The 15,214-nt window shown below is 32.5% G+C and overlaps 1 protein-coding gene across 1 annotated transcript in view; it reads right to left on the bottom strand.

Moving 5' to 3' along the window:
• The window catches only part of si:ch211-243j20.2 (uridine-cytidine kinase-like 1), a 50,400-nt gene that overhangs the window by 5,388 nt on the left and 29,798 nt on the right, over positions 1–15,214 (bottom strand). Inside the window, 7 exon segments of the mRNA XM_056481103.1 lie at positions 654–761; positions 1,530–1,652; positions 1,912–1,974; positions 2,226–2,319; positions 6,001–6,058; positions 6,061–6,098; positions 9,932–9,951. Coding sequence (XP_056337078.1) covers positions 654–761; positions 1,530–1,652; positions 1,912–1,974; positions 2,226–2,319; positions 6,001–6,058; positions 6,061–6,098; positions 9,932–9,951 — 504 coding nt within the window.

Genomic DNA, 15,214 nt, shown 5'->3' with positions numbered 1-15,214 from the left:
AAATGTTGAACTACGATTAATAAATGCTGCACAAACATGGTTCATGCTTTATTCCTGTTATTAAACACACTAATGGAAGCTTGACCAAAATGTTATTATTAAAGATAAATAATGAAAAACTGATCATTGATAAAATGTTATTCATTTCAATCATACTGTATATTTTAATACTTAAAATATTTCAGCACATAAAATGGTCTAAACTGCTTAGTATATGACTTTTTTCTTTTTGTTCAATTAATAGTTCACCCCCAAATTACAAATAGTCATCATTTACTCAGCCTTTACTTGTTTCAAACCTTTAAGAGTTTCTTTCTTTTGTTGAACACTAAAGAAGATATTATGAAGCCGAAAGCCTGTAACCATTGACTTCCATAGTATTTGTTTTTCTAACTCTGGAAGTGAATGGTTACAGGTTTTCAGCTTTCTTCAAACTATCTTCTTTAGTGTCCAACAGAATAAAGTAGTTCATAAATGCTTAGAACCACTTGAGGGCAAGTAATTAGTGATGAATATTCACTTTTGAGTGAACTATCCCTTTAAGTTATATTAATCATGATCTCCATTTTAAACAACAATTCCAAAAAATACATTTAAAAAAAGATTCATGATTGTCTTTTTCATCCAGAATCGTGTCTGCAGAGATGACTTACCAGTAAGACTCTGACAGCCATGAGAGCGGCGGCTCCTGTGGAAACAGTGCTGTCCATCAGGATGACATAGTCCTCACTGATGTCCTTGGGCAGACGCAGGTAATGGAGCTGAGGAGAAAAATCACACCATGATAAGACAGGTTTATAGTCCGAGTGCAGATTTATGTGCCATTAGGTACAACCCGAAACATGCAAAACAGATGGAGACGTCCAGAAGTTAAAGAGCGATTCCACATTGAGACTTTAATGAATAAATATATTAATGCATACAGTAAAAAAGCAATATTGTTATATCATTTAAGTTAAATCATTTAAAATAATTTTGTTAATTGAAAAATACAACAACAACAATAATAATAATAATAATAAATGCAATATATTAATAAAATACAAACATTAGATAAAAATTCATATTTTTAAAAATACTTAGTTTTTTTTTTAACTAATTGAACTACAATTTCTGCTTTGGCCCAAACAAAAGTACCTAAATACTAAACCCTGAATAAATATTTGAATTTGAATAAATATAATACTGCATGCAGTAAATAAAACGAAAACAAACACTACATCTAGTACTAATTTTGACTAATGAGAATGCACAGCTAGAGGGCGCTATACTCAATTCATTCACAAAAACAGCGCACGCAGTCAAACATGCATCCATTCATCAGCATCAGCACAGAGCTGTCCAGTTTATCGTGTACTTTACAGCACAACACATGTTATATGTCAGACGAGAGCAGACACACATCAAAGCAGCAGTGAAACTGAACTGTAAATCACATCAAGGCTGAGCACACAAGGACACATGATAACAGCAGTTTTCTGATGAGGGGTTGTTTATAGATGTGTGTGTGTGTGGGGAAGATGTGAAACCTCAGGTTCTCCTGTGTCATGATTGGTCTGGATGAGGATTTTTCCTAGTCGAATGTCCTTACAAACAGCCATCAAGGCCTGTTCCATGGTCTCTCCTGCCCGCAGAATGGACACACCAGTGATCTGTAAATGGACAAACAGCTGGTATTTACACTGACAGTCAAAAGTGTTGATGAACAAACAGTTCTGCTTTTAAATGACGACATAAATAAATAAATAAATAAATAAATATAAATATATATATATATATATATATATATATATATATATATATATATATATATATATATATATATATATATATATATATATATATATATATATATATATATATATATATATATATATATATATATATGCTTGGTTATTGAATAAAATGTACCCTTTTCCCGCTCAGCCTCTTCCCTTCATATACAGTTCCTTGAGGAGTTTCAACAGACACTGGCTAAACAGAAAAAAATACACATCAGGGATTGATTTCTTTTCACTCAAATGCTATAAAATTCAGTGTTATGATCTAAAACGAAGACTTGCTTCACTTCACACAATAAAAAAAAGAAAAAAAAAAGAAAAAAAAAAAAGTAATTTGTCCATAGGGGCAAAGGCGGAGACTGGTGCGCATCACTGTATTATGAGCAACATCCAGAGCTCGTAACATCAGGATTAAAAGTTGGTCATTACTGACGCTTCACTCACCTTCAGCGGCAGGAAGGACAGAGCGTGCTCGATGAGGAGCCTCATTAATCTCTTTGAATAGAAAATAAATTCATCCCGACTTGTTTCTTTATTCCTGGGGGCAACAGAGGACACAGTCAATAAAACACAACAGAGGAGGAGGAGGAGGATATGACACTGAAAACAGACAAAAACAATCCTCCTTATTTTATTTTAATTACCCAATTATATTTCAGTGACCCAAAACGTAAAAATACACCTCAAGCTGCTAGCGGCCAGCTCATTTCACACTTTTTAAATTGCCAATTAATCATACATTTTGCTCGTTATTTGTTATTAGGGACATACTGCAATAAATATGTCTGTTATACTCGCTAGGGCTGAATTTATTTGATCGAAAAAACACAATTTAAGCAACACTGTAAAATATTGAAACCCTAAATAAAGAATATATAAATATATAAATTAATGTACAGTAAATATTGTTAAACACGAAAAAAAAATTGTTCCACACTTTAATTGCCAATTAAATCACACATTTTACTCTCTATTTATTTGCGACATACTGCAATAAATAGTGTCTATTATGCTCACAAGGGTTGAATTTATTTGATCAAAAAATATTTAAGCAATATTGTGAAATATCACTACGCTTAAAATAAAATAACTATTTATCATTAAATATGAAAATTTACACTTAATAAATATTATTAAATATGAAATAAATATAATTTCACACTTATTTTAATTGCCAATTAATCAAATTCTGAAATTTCTAAATTTAAGTCACTTACTACACTAAATATGTCTATTATGGTCACTAGGGCTCTATTTATTTAATCAAAAATATGTAAAATATGACATTTAAATAAATATTAATATTAAATAATAAATTATAATAAACAGAGATGTTAAATAAATTATTATTATTAGATAAATATTATAACATTTTTTTATAAATATTAAATAAATTAACATTATTAAATAAATACTATTTTCACAGTTATTTTCATTGCCAAAAAAAAAAAATAATCACAAGTTTTGTTCCACATTTATTAGTGGCATACTACAATAAATATTATGTCCATTATGCTCACTAGGGCTGAATTTATACAAATATACAGTGGAAGAGCAACAGTGTGACATTTTAAACACTTTAAAATAACTTTGCATGTAGTTTATTATTATTATTTTTTAAATTAGGTAATTCCTACTATGGCAAAGCTCAATTTTCAGTGTCATAACCCCAGTTATCAATTATTGGTTTAAATTATCAATGAAGCTATTTAGCCTTTTTCCAAAACCTCACTCAGTCACTTTTGCGCCTGGATTTCGTCAATGGGCCCAATCCCAATTCTATTTTTGTACCCCTACCCCTTGGCACTTGAAACTTGAGTGTAAAGGGGAAGGGCTTCAACATTTTTCCCTATGACACGGGACACAACTACAACACCTCACACGTCATCATATTTCATCGCGATCTCTTACTACATACAAGATCGACGACGGCAACTGCTGTAGCTATTCCAGTTGTGTTATTTTTTGGTATTTATCTTCAGGAAACCACCGAAGGCATACATCATATTATCATAATGATATAATGTGGCAATAAGATCGTAACTATACTGTGCAATATGAATATATTTAAACATGTGCTTGTTTGTTCTAAAAATTCGTAATAATGCAAAAAATATACATATACTAATTTGTGCATCTTACTTCGGTGTGCAGTTTTCATACCCCTTGTTTTAGAGTGTGGTCCTGTAAAATCTCTGTTTCGAGGGGTATCTAGCCCTTCCCCTTAGCCCTATACCTTTAAGCTAAAGAGAATTGGGACACCCCTACCCCTTCACATGACCGCGCAACACGAGGAGCAGGGTTAAGGGAAAAGCTAAGGGGTAGAATTGGGATTAGGCGTAAATATGTTTACCTACACATACTGGCAAACCATTGTGGCATGGCATTTAAAAAAAACAACAACAAAAAAAAAAACACTTACGCAAGTAAAATTATTTTTGTGTTTGCTTGAAGAGTAAAAATTCATGTTGTTTTGATGTTTTGATAGAAATGAATCTGAAGGTTGACCGATTTTAGACATTTTAAATTCATTTAAATACAATTCATTACAGAAGAGCCCATACAGTATTTATCTATTAAAATATCATTATACTTTTCATACAATAACAATCAAATTAATTTCGACATCAACCACTTTAAAATTAAATAAATAAATAAATAAATAAATAAATAAATGTTTTTATTTGTTTGGTTTTGTGAAATTTGAAAATGTTAAGAATTAATAAAAAGGGTATAAAAGAAAGCTGGTTAAAACATGGTACACAAAACTGATCTTTACATTCACTAATTAATGAGACTTTAAACCATCTTAACTATCTGGTTACTAACCAGATAAAATATGGTTTTAGTTGACAAATATCAAAGTTCAAGTCTGTTATGGCCATATGTATGTGCCTGTATGTTTTGCTAGTGTGTGTTTTGCTTGTGCTCTCTCGATCTCTCGATTTTTCTTAGGATTGCCCACTCCAGTTTTCCATTTGTCCGCGAAGACGTCAACCTTCATTACTCTATGTGACATGACATTCGCTGCTAATCAGGATGGAAGCCCAAAATTTAAAGGGACGCAAGCGGTGAAGCTCGTTCTCTTGCTTTTGTCTTGCTTGCCTTTTGCTCTGTGTGTGTTTTGGTTTGTGTTGTGTGATATTATGCTGATGTGACTTTAGAGTTGATTTTGTTCAGGTTTCAGTTTTGGCAAGCTGTTACAGTCTTGTATGTGCGCATTTCACAATCCCTGATCTTTAGTGTCCGAATTCCCTTGGAAATCGAGTTTCGATGTCACGTTAGAAGGGTAGTATTAGATATAGCGTGCAAACGCTGAAGATGTTTTGTTAGTTTACTTTCTGTTAGGTAGTTTAGAGGGTATTTTTTCAGCTAGTTTTGGGGGTTTTTGTTATATTGCTTTCTTTTGTTTGGCGCCGCTTGAAATCCTCCTTTGCCTTAATAACATACATTCATTGATTTATTTTCTTTTGTGAGATTCCAACTTAATATTTTTGCTGTTTGACTGCTTTTAACTTTTGTAAATAAATTCACTTATTTTTGCATTATTTGGTTGTCATTTTGCGGTTGCCACAAACTCACTACAAACTCACATCAAATGTCAAAAAAACATAAAAATGTTACCTGTTTAATCCCTAGAGCTAAATTTAAAGACGTAACAAAGTTCAAACAGGAATTCAAAAACAATATACAGATATTGAATACATTATGGAGTCCAACAAAAATATTATGGAGAGTAAATCTTTGACCACTGTTTGTGTATGTGTGATGTTACTTGATATTCTTTTTAAATTCATACAATCATTTTCCTTTGGCTTAGTTTGTCATTTATCAGGGGTTGCCACAGCAGAATGAACCACCAACTATTCCAGCATGTGTTTTACATAGTGGATCCCCTTCCAGCCCCAATCCAGTACTGAGAAACACCCATACACTTACACTCTTACACACACACACACACGCACGCACGCACAACGGCCAATTTAGTTTACCCAATTCACCTATAGCGCATGTCTTTGGACTGTAGGGAAAACCGGAGCACCAGGAGGAAACCCACACAAACAAGGGGAGAACATACAAACTCTACACAAAAATGCCACCTGGCCCAGCCGGGACTCAAACCAGTGACCTTTTTGCTGTAAGGTGACAGTACTAACCACTGAGCCATCGTGCCACTTACATTATTTTTAATGAGATAGATAAATAAAAGAGGTTCTACCTGATAATAGTGTGCATTCCTCTGACCTGCGGTGTGCTCTCCATGACGCTCAGGGTTTGGGCAAAGGTTGACCCTGATGGGCAGAAGCCAGGGCTGATCTACATGGCACATGGATACAGAACATTAAAATAATTCACAAAAAGCAACCCAAATAGTAACATGTGCTTTTTTTGTTAAAGGATGTTAATGTCCCACTGCAAATATGGTTTGAAGAGCTGATGTGAGATTAATGTGAGCGTGTAAAGGTAGTTAAGGCCCATTCACTTCATCTGAATGTTTCAGTGTAGACAATGGATCAGATAAACTCCTCACAAACCAATAATATATTACAATGTTTTTTTTTATGACATGAAAATCAAGATAAATAGTAACAAGTAAATAATAATAATAATAACTAGTTAAAATATGAGGAGATTCAGACTCTGTGAACAGGCCTTTAAACTGGAAGGAGACGGAAGTATAAGTATGGCAACCAAAGGTCTGATGCACAAGCATTAAAGGAACAGTTCACTTAAAATGGCAATATCCATCATTTTCTCTCTCATTTCATTCAAAACAAGTAAAAAGGCAGGCAGAAATGTTAAACACCTTATTTTGTGTTTAGCGAATAAAATAAATGACATTTGTTAGAGAGGGGAGAGTAAATGATGGTATTACTTTAAGCGTAAACCATTTCTTTAAACAGTGAAATAATGCTGAATTTAAAAAAAAAAAAAAAAAAAAAAAACAAGACTGTGTAAGGCTGAACTCAATCTCAATCTGCTTGAAATGGCATGGAGCAAAAACTGAGAGCCCTCTAGAGTGTATAAATATATACAATTGAAGTCAGAGTTATTAAACCTCCTGAATTATTAGCCCAGTTTATTTTTTTCCCCAATTTCGGTTAACACATTTCAAAAACACAATAGTTTTAATAACTCATTTCTAATAACTGATGTATTTTATCTTTGCCATGATGACAGTAAATAATATTTGACTAGATATTTTTCAAGACACTTCTATACAGCTTAAAGTGACATTTAAAGGCTTAACTAGGTTAACTAGGCAGGTTAGGGTAATTAGGCAAGGTTTTGTATAATGATGGTTTGTTCTGTAGAAAATATATAACTTAAAGGGTCTAATAATTTTGTCCCTAAAATGTTTTTTAAAAGACATACTGTGAAAATATCCTTGCTCTGTTAAACATCATTTGGGAGGTTTAATAATTCTGATTTCAACTGTATTTTACAATATAAATAAATAGGGATAGATTTTGGACTACCCAAAAATGAAAATTTATTTACAATTTACTCTCCTTCAAATGGTTCCCAACCTTTATGATTTTCTAAGATGGTGGAAGAGTTCTTTTAGGAGTTTTTTTAGGACCCAATTAAAAGACCAGACCAAGACAGGATTTATCTCTTTTTGGAATGGCCTAGACCAGTGGTTCTCAAACTTTTTTCACCAAGTACCACCTTAGAAAAACATTGTTTCTCCATTTTATACATTGTTTGCTCTGCTTGTTGTTTTCTTAATTCCAAACCTTTATGATTTTCTTTCTTCTGTTGAACACGAGAACATTTTGAAGAAAACCTGTAACCAATGATTACAATTATATTTGTTTATCTTACTATGAAAGTCAATGGTTACAGGTTTTCAGCATTTTTTTAAATCTTGTTTTGTGTTTAAGAGAAGAAAGAAACTCAAATGTTTAAATCAAGTGGTAGGAAGGATGAGTAAATGACGACAATTTTCATATTTGGGTGAACTATCCCTGTAAGAAAAAAAAAAAAAAAAAAAAAAAAAGACTCATTTGAGTCATTCAAAAGGGCTACATGTAGTTTGGTGAAACCCCTGTGTGTGTATTAGTGACACCAGCGGTCTTTTAGCGAACTGCAGCTTACAACTTGTAACCACAATATACAAGAGACTCAACGTCATTTAGTGCCCTGAAACCCACAGCAAACTTATTTTCGTCCTTTGATAAGAAACAAAAAGTTGTGAATACTTTTACACTAATATTCTAAAAGCGAAAACAGAAGTGGTCCATGCTGCTGAGAGTGACGTTTAGATAAAATAAACAGAATTGGAAAAAAGGATGAGAAAACAGCAATTAAAAAAGAATCTTATCATAGTGAAGATTAAGTTTAGGAAAATATAATTTAGGGCTTTAAAAATAAATAAATAAATAATTAAATAATCATAATAATAACAACAACAACAACAAATTAAATAACAACAACAACCACCCTAATTTAAAATATTTGTCAAATTTTGTAAATTTGCAAAAAATATGCATTCGATTTTTTGGTGCATCAAAAGTTCTGGGAGATATTATGTAACCATTGTGGCTTGTTTTTGGTATCTTGTGCTGGTTTTCAAACAACTTGGGGAAAAAAAATCTGTTTTCCTACTTCTAGAATGCCACTAAAAGTCAGGCATTGGACCTGTGAAGTCGGGGCTAGTTCTGCTTGTTCATACACTCACTGGCCACTTTATTAGGTACACCTGTCCAGCTGCTCGTTAACAGAAATTTCTAATCAGCCAAACACATGGCAGTGCATTTAAGCATGTAGACATGGTCAAGACAATCTGCTGCAGTTCAAACAGAGCATCTCAATGAGGAAGAAAGGTGATTTAAAAGACTTTGATTGTGGCATGGTTGTTGGTGCCAGACAGGTTGGTCTAAGTATTTCAGAAACTGCTGATCTACTGGAATTGTCACGCACAACCATCTCTAGGGTTTGCAGAAATTGGTCTGGCAAAGGGAAAATATCAAGTGAGTGGCAGTTCTTTGGATGCAAATGCCTTGTTGATGCAAGAGGTCAGAGGAGAATGGCCAGACTGGTTTCAGCTGATAGAAAGGCAACAGTAACTCAAAACTCGTTACAACAGAGGTATGCAGAAGAGCATCTCTGAACACACAACACATCCAACCTTGAGGAGGACGGACTACAGCAGTAGAAGAAGACACCAGGTGCCACTCCTGTCAGCTAAAAACAGGAAACTGAGGTTACAATTCACACAGGCTCACTAAACTTGGACAATTGAAGATTGGAAAAACGTTGCCTGCTCTGGTGAGTCTCAATTTCTGCTGCGACATTCAGATGGTAGGGTCAGAATTTGGCATCAACAACATGAAAGCATGAATCCATCCTGCCTTGTATTAACGGTTCAGGCTGGTGGTGGTGGAATGGGATATTTTCTTGGCACACTTTGGGCCCATTAGTACTAATTGAGCATTGTGTCAACGCCACAGCTTTCACTGTACTCAAATGGCCTCCACAGTCACCAGATCTCAATCCAAGAGAGCACCTTTGGGATGTGGTGGAATGGGAGATTCGCATCATGTATGTGCAGCTGACAAATCTGTATCATGTCAATATGGAGCAAAATCTCTGAAGAATATTTCCAGTAACTTGTTTTCTTGTATAAATCCACTTGTGAGTAAAAATGTAGTGAGGTCAATTTTGGGTGCCACTATAAAGGGACGTTCCAAACCAAAGTGCTCAAAACTGCCAACTTCAAAGGGTCCTCCAGAATGAAGGAATTCAAAGGGAACAAATGTTGGACGATTTTTGCTTGATTCTTATTCGTGATCCAAGAAGACAGAAGTGAATTTGTAAAAAGTACTTTTGGTTGCCCACATCCTTCATCCATTCAAAACCCTTACTAAACCCTTTAAAGGGATTAGTGCATAGGGGTGAACCCTTTAGAATGGAACAAACCCAAGATATTGTCAGAATGTCGTGTCACAATTGAGGCTGGTTAGGACAGTGTGAATGTTATTAGTTAAACAAACAAGCTTGGAAAAAAAATCCAAACAATTGTGAAAAAGATGGTTATTAGCAAAGGAGAAGACTATGTTTTTATAAAGCAAGAGACTATGGATTCAAGAAAATATAAAACAAACAGAAAAAAATGGCGAGAGGATGCAAGAATTTATCCTCACATATCCCAGCGGAGTTTCCTCTGAAGAAGGGAATAAATGTTCATTGGGAGACAATGATGACGGGACAGACAGAGAAAAGAGAGAGGGAGGAAGAAAAGAACACGACCCGATTAATGTCTATACGGAGCAGACGGACACGCCACAGCTGGGATGAGCGCAGGTCTAGGGAGTATGCCAGTGGTTTTCAGCAGCTATTGGCCTGAATGCTATTATATGATGGCAACAGGTGTCTCAATGCTGAGGTGATCTACACTACTGATGGCTTTCACAAGAAAACCACTGAAATAAGCCCATTCCTGTGTTAGCAACAGCATCAAAATAACACAGTGGAGGTGGAGACAAAAGGTACACCGTGATGCTATACACAGTTTCAGGCTCACAAAGCTCATTTAAAAACATATTTCTGACGTTCAAATCAATAATTAATTTAGGTCCTTATTTTAGTCTTCACTCAAACTTCGTGTTGTTTAGCAAGAATGCATTAAAATGATCAAAAGTGACTGTTACCAAAAATTATTTATTTATTTTGTATTTATTTATAAAATATTTGTTTGATTTAAAACTACTACAGCCAAATTCACCTTTGCTATGAAAGGATTCAATTTTAAAAGTTAAATTGTAACCACATTACCACATAAAAAAAAGCTTAAAACAAATGTATTTAAAGTAAATGTGCGTTTATAGTTCAGTGTGTAATATAATGACATGACAAAATAACGACAGGGCAGAATAGAGTAGTTTCTCCCCCTTAAAAAAAGCAACTAATAGAGTTTTGTTTTTTTTAACAACTCTGCCAGTGACAGTGGTTGAGCTCAAGCATAACAAATTAAAAGCATCTTGAAGGGGGCGGGACATGTCAGATACTACAGAGCATTTGATTGGTCAGAAGATTTAACGAGAAACTGAAGTATGAGGAGACTTCAAAAGCAAACCTGTCAACCCTCCAGTTTTCCTGGGATTCTCCTGTATTCTACAATTCTGTCCCGCTATCATCCCATTAGGGTATTTTCCCGTATTTTCAATATTTGGGGTGTATTTCAAGGGTGGCGATAAACATTAAAAAAAAAAACCATAGCACCGAACCACCAGGGGATGCCCCTTGCTCTTAAATGTGAATCTGTTCTGTGCTGTAACTTCATTTAGGGATGAAAACACTTTGAAATAAATATAAAATCTGTGGGATTCCCTTCCAATACATGTGCTGTCACCCCTCCTAAGCAATTCTCAGAACAGTCGGTTTACATCTAAAGATGTCGATCTTGGTGGGTTTTCTTTTAAACGCAATAAATTATGTCTTAAATGAGCATAAACAGTTAGGAAAGCAGTCGAATGCTTTCATTATAGATCTGTGCATTCTTAAAGTGACACCTTTGTTAATGTAATCAAGCGAAAAATCTAAATGAGAGATTAATTCACTGCTTTTTAATCTGAATGTTTAAATTATACAGTGAAGAAAATGTTAACAACTTGATAGTTTCTTTATAATAGCTATAAACTTTAATGGGCTAAACTTGCATATTTGCAGCTTTTTCTAATGTATGATATTTTATCCTTTGTAAATGATAATAATTAATAATAAAATACTAAAAACATATTACTGACCATTTCAACTGTAATTTGTGGATTTATTATTTATTTTTCGGTTGAGGGGGGGGGGGGGGGGGTTCTTTTCACATCCCAATGTTGACAGGTATGCAAAAGATCCATTGATGTGGAAGTTACAAACTGTAAGCTTTGAACGTTTAACTTGTGAATGTAAATTGTCACTGTTTGAGCACTAGATTATAGATATCATTAAGACTAACATATTGATACTAACATCTAAAATATTTTTTAAAATTACATATACTTTAAAAGCAAAACCAACAGTGTGCTAGAAATGCAGTAATACAAACAAGCCAAATACAATACAAATACAATGTCATTTTACAGCAATCAAAATTAGTGCTCGCTTTGAGCATTTTTTTTTTTTGCTTGATGCTAATTTCATCATTTTAATATTATTTTATAATTACTTAGTTTGCAATATAAAAAAAAAATGACATTCTGGAAAATATTACGATGGCAGAGCTTAATATGCACCAATTTAAGAAAGCACATGCAATTACTTAATTTGCTGGTGTTTTTTTTTGTAAAGATTGGTTCGACTGCAAATGTGTTGCAAATTCTCACAACGTCAGTCACGTTTTGGTTCCCCTTGAAACATTTCCACTGCAAATCCAGTGCATAATAGTTTGTGTTGGTAGAAAATGCAGCAGAATTTCTTTGTTTGCTTTGTGAGAATTTGCAGTGTTTTTTTTATTTGTTTGCGTTGTGAGGATTTGCAACACATATGCGGTCCAACTGATGAAGATATTTTCTTAATTTGCTGGTGTTTTTTGTAATTGCATGTGCTTTCTTAAATTGCAGCATGTTAAGCTCTCTCAGTCACTGTAAAATATAGTATTTTTTACAGCATTTTAATCAAATAAAATGCATACTTTGTGATCATAAGAGCTTATTAAATAACCCAAATGATTGAAAACTACTGTATTTAAATAAACACTAAGGTTTCAAACCAACAACACTCAACATTTAATTTGTTAAGTGCAGTCATGTGTATCCAACATCACAGCCTTTCCTTTTGTCTCCATTTGAATCTCTGCAGCTTTTGAGGAAAAGAAAAGGGCAGATGAAAGCACAGGTTTGGAAAGAATGAAGGAAAGTGAGATGGAGGAGAATGAGGGGAAAAAGCAGCCATACCTCACTGTGATTTCACGCTGGGATGGTTAGAGCAATCGGTTGAGGGTTTAGCAAGTATTTCATTACAAAATGCACACAGGGAGGAGAAGAATACAAAAAGAAAGAAAAAAATAAATAAGACAAACTCATGAAATGAGATATTCACTCAGAAAAGCCATTCCAAACAGTCAGCCCTCACACTCTCCATGGTATACTGAGAAACATTTCATGGCTCTATCAGTTACCCTTTATTTAACCTGATGCAAATCCCATTTTTACACACACCTTATATTTTCACAATTGCAAATAGTTTTTTTTTTTCAAACATACAAATAAGAAACATACATAATCTCTTTCAGATATGCTTTTTATCTTCTTCACTTTAACAGCAAATATATACACAGTCCAGTAAGACATGGAGAGCTACAAGCCATACAAAAGATTGCCTTAAAAACAATGAAATTATCCATTTACTTCAAATTTGGAAAATAGTCTGCTGTCTGTGTTCTTAATGTAAACGGTTCTGTAGATTTCATTCTTCAACCACAGGTGACTCTAATTTTAACTATTAAATAATTACTTTTTTTTTTAATAAAGGCTTATGAAAATAACAACAGTTTCTTGACCTTGTTAATCCACCAATCTAATGTTATATTACCCATAATATAAAGAAAAAGCGATCTCTTCCTCAAAAACAGCTTCTGAGAATGTTTCAGACTGAAACAATAAAAAGATTTTAGCAAATATTGTTTAAGGCTGATTTAACAGTGCTTATATGTGCAGTCGGTGCCACTAATGCTGTGGAATCAAGTGTTTACATACAATTTCTTTCTGAATTTCCATAATAAACTTGCACATTTCATTTGAAGAGGGACTCTGTAATTGAAATGCAATTGAAAGGAACTTTGCCATATACTAGTTAGAATTTAAAGAAGAAAAAAAATAAACTCCTACTTCAAGAGATTGCATTATTTGTAAATTTGCTGACTAGATTTTTTTTACAATTTTCCTATATAACACTTACAAGGATAATTTGAAACAACGTGTATAGATAAATAGCTAAATAAAATGTATAATCATTATTGATATTTTTATTATAACAAAATAATAATAATAATAATAATAATAATAATAAACAGCAACACTAATAATCTTTAAATAAAGCCTTATAAAATAACATTTATAAGAAAAGTTTGAATATAGAGACAAATAGCTAAATCTAATTTATTATATCATCTTCATCAGTAGTATAATTATAACAAAATAATAACAACAACAACCTTTTAATAAAGCCCTTTATTATAAAAACTTATAAGAATAGTTTGAATAAAAAACAGAGATAGACAATAATAATAATAAATTAATAACAATAATAATAATAATAATAATAATAATGATGATAATAATAATAGTAACAAGAGCAGCACTAATAATCTTTAAATAAAGCCCTATAAAATAACATTTAGAATAAAAGTTTGAATAAAATTGCTAAATGGCTAAATCTAATTTAATTTTCTAATCAATACAATAATTATAACAAAACAGCAATAATCGTCATCATCAACACTAATAATCTTTAAATAAAGCAATTTATAATAACATTTATAGACCATTTTGAGGGATGTGAACCAAAACAACGGTCCCAACATATTTCCTGTTTTACATGTTTTATTTCTACAGCTTCCGAGAATCCAAAAAGAGCCGCATATTGAATGTTATGATAGCGGTTTAAACATTAAGTTATGATTGAATTGCCTTTTGTTACAGTTATGAAATGGTTTGATAAGCAGAAAATGTTCATGGGCCAGTGACATCACCACATTGAAATGGTCTATTAGAATAGTTTGAATAAAACAGACAAACAGCTAAATCTAATTTATTATGATCATCAGTACTACTTTAATTTTTAAATAATAATAATAATAATAATAATAATAATAAACAACAGCAACAATAACTTTTAAATAAAGCCCTATATTAAACAAGGCCCTATAAAATAATTTTTATAACAATATTTTGAATAAATAAACAGATAAATAGCTAAATCTAATTTATTTTTTATAATCAACACAATAATTATAACAAAATAATAATAATAATAATAATAATCATCATCGTCATCATCATCATCATCATCATCATCACTACTTTATAATAAAATAATAATAAACAGCAACAATCTTTAAACAAATCCCTATGTAATAACATCTTTAAGAATAGTTTGAATAAACAGATTACTTTAAATATTATTATCATTAATATTATTATTATTTTAATGTAACTAAATATAGCCATAAGCTAACAGGTTAAATTAGGTAGATACAGGTACAGCAAGTACCACCTATTGGTCAGTATTTTTAATTACACTCATTAAAATCAACCATTTCCCTGCATGGATTGCTACCTGTAGTGTTGATATAATCATGCACAATTAAATTTTTTTTTATAAATAAATAAAAATAGCACACACATCAAACAATATATCAAAATGTTAAGTCACAATTCAAGGGAAAACAAACACATTCTAAATCCCTTCAAATCTCTCTAAAAATATCTTTTTCC

Source organism: Danio aesculapii, chromosome 20, assembly GCF_903798145.1.
Source record: "Danio aesculapii chromosome 20, fDanAes4.1, whole genome shotgun sequence".
NCBI classification, from domain to species: domain Eukaryota; kingdom Metazoa; phylum Chordata; class Actinopteri; order Cypriniformes; family Danionidae; genus Danio; species Danio aesculapii.
Note: the sequence above shows the minus strand (reverse complement) of the source record. Positions and strands in the feature narration are given on the sequence as shown.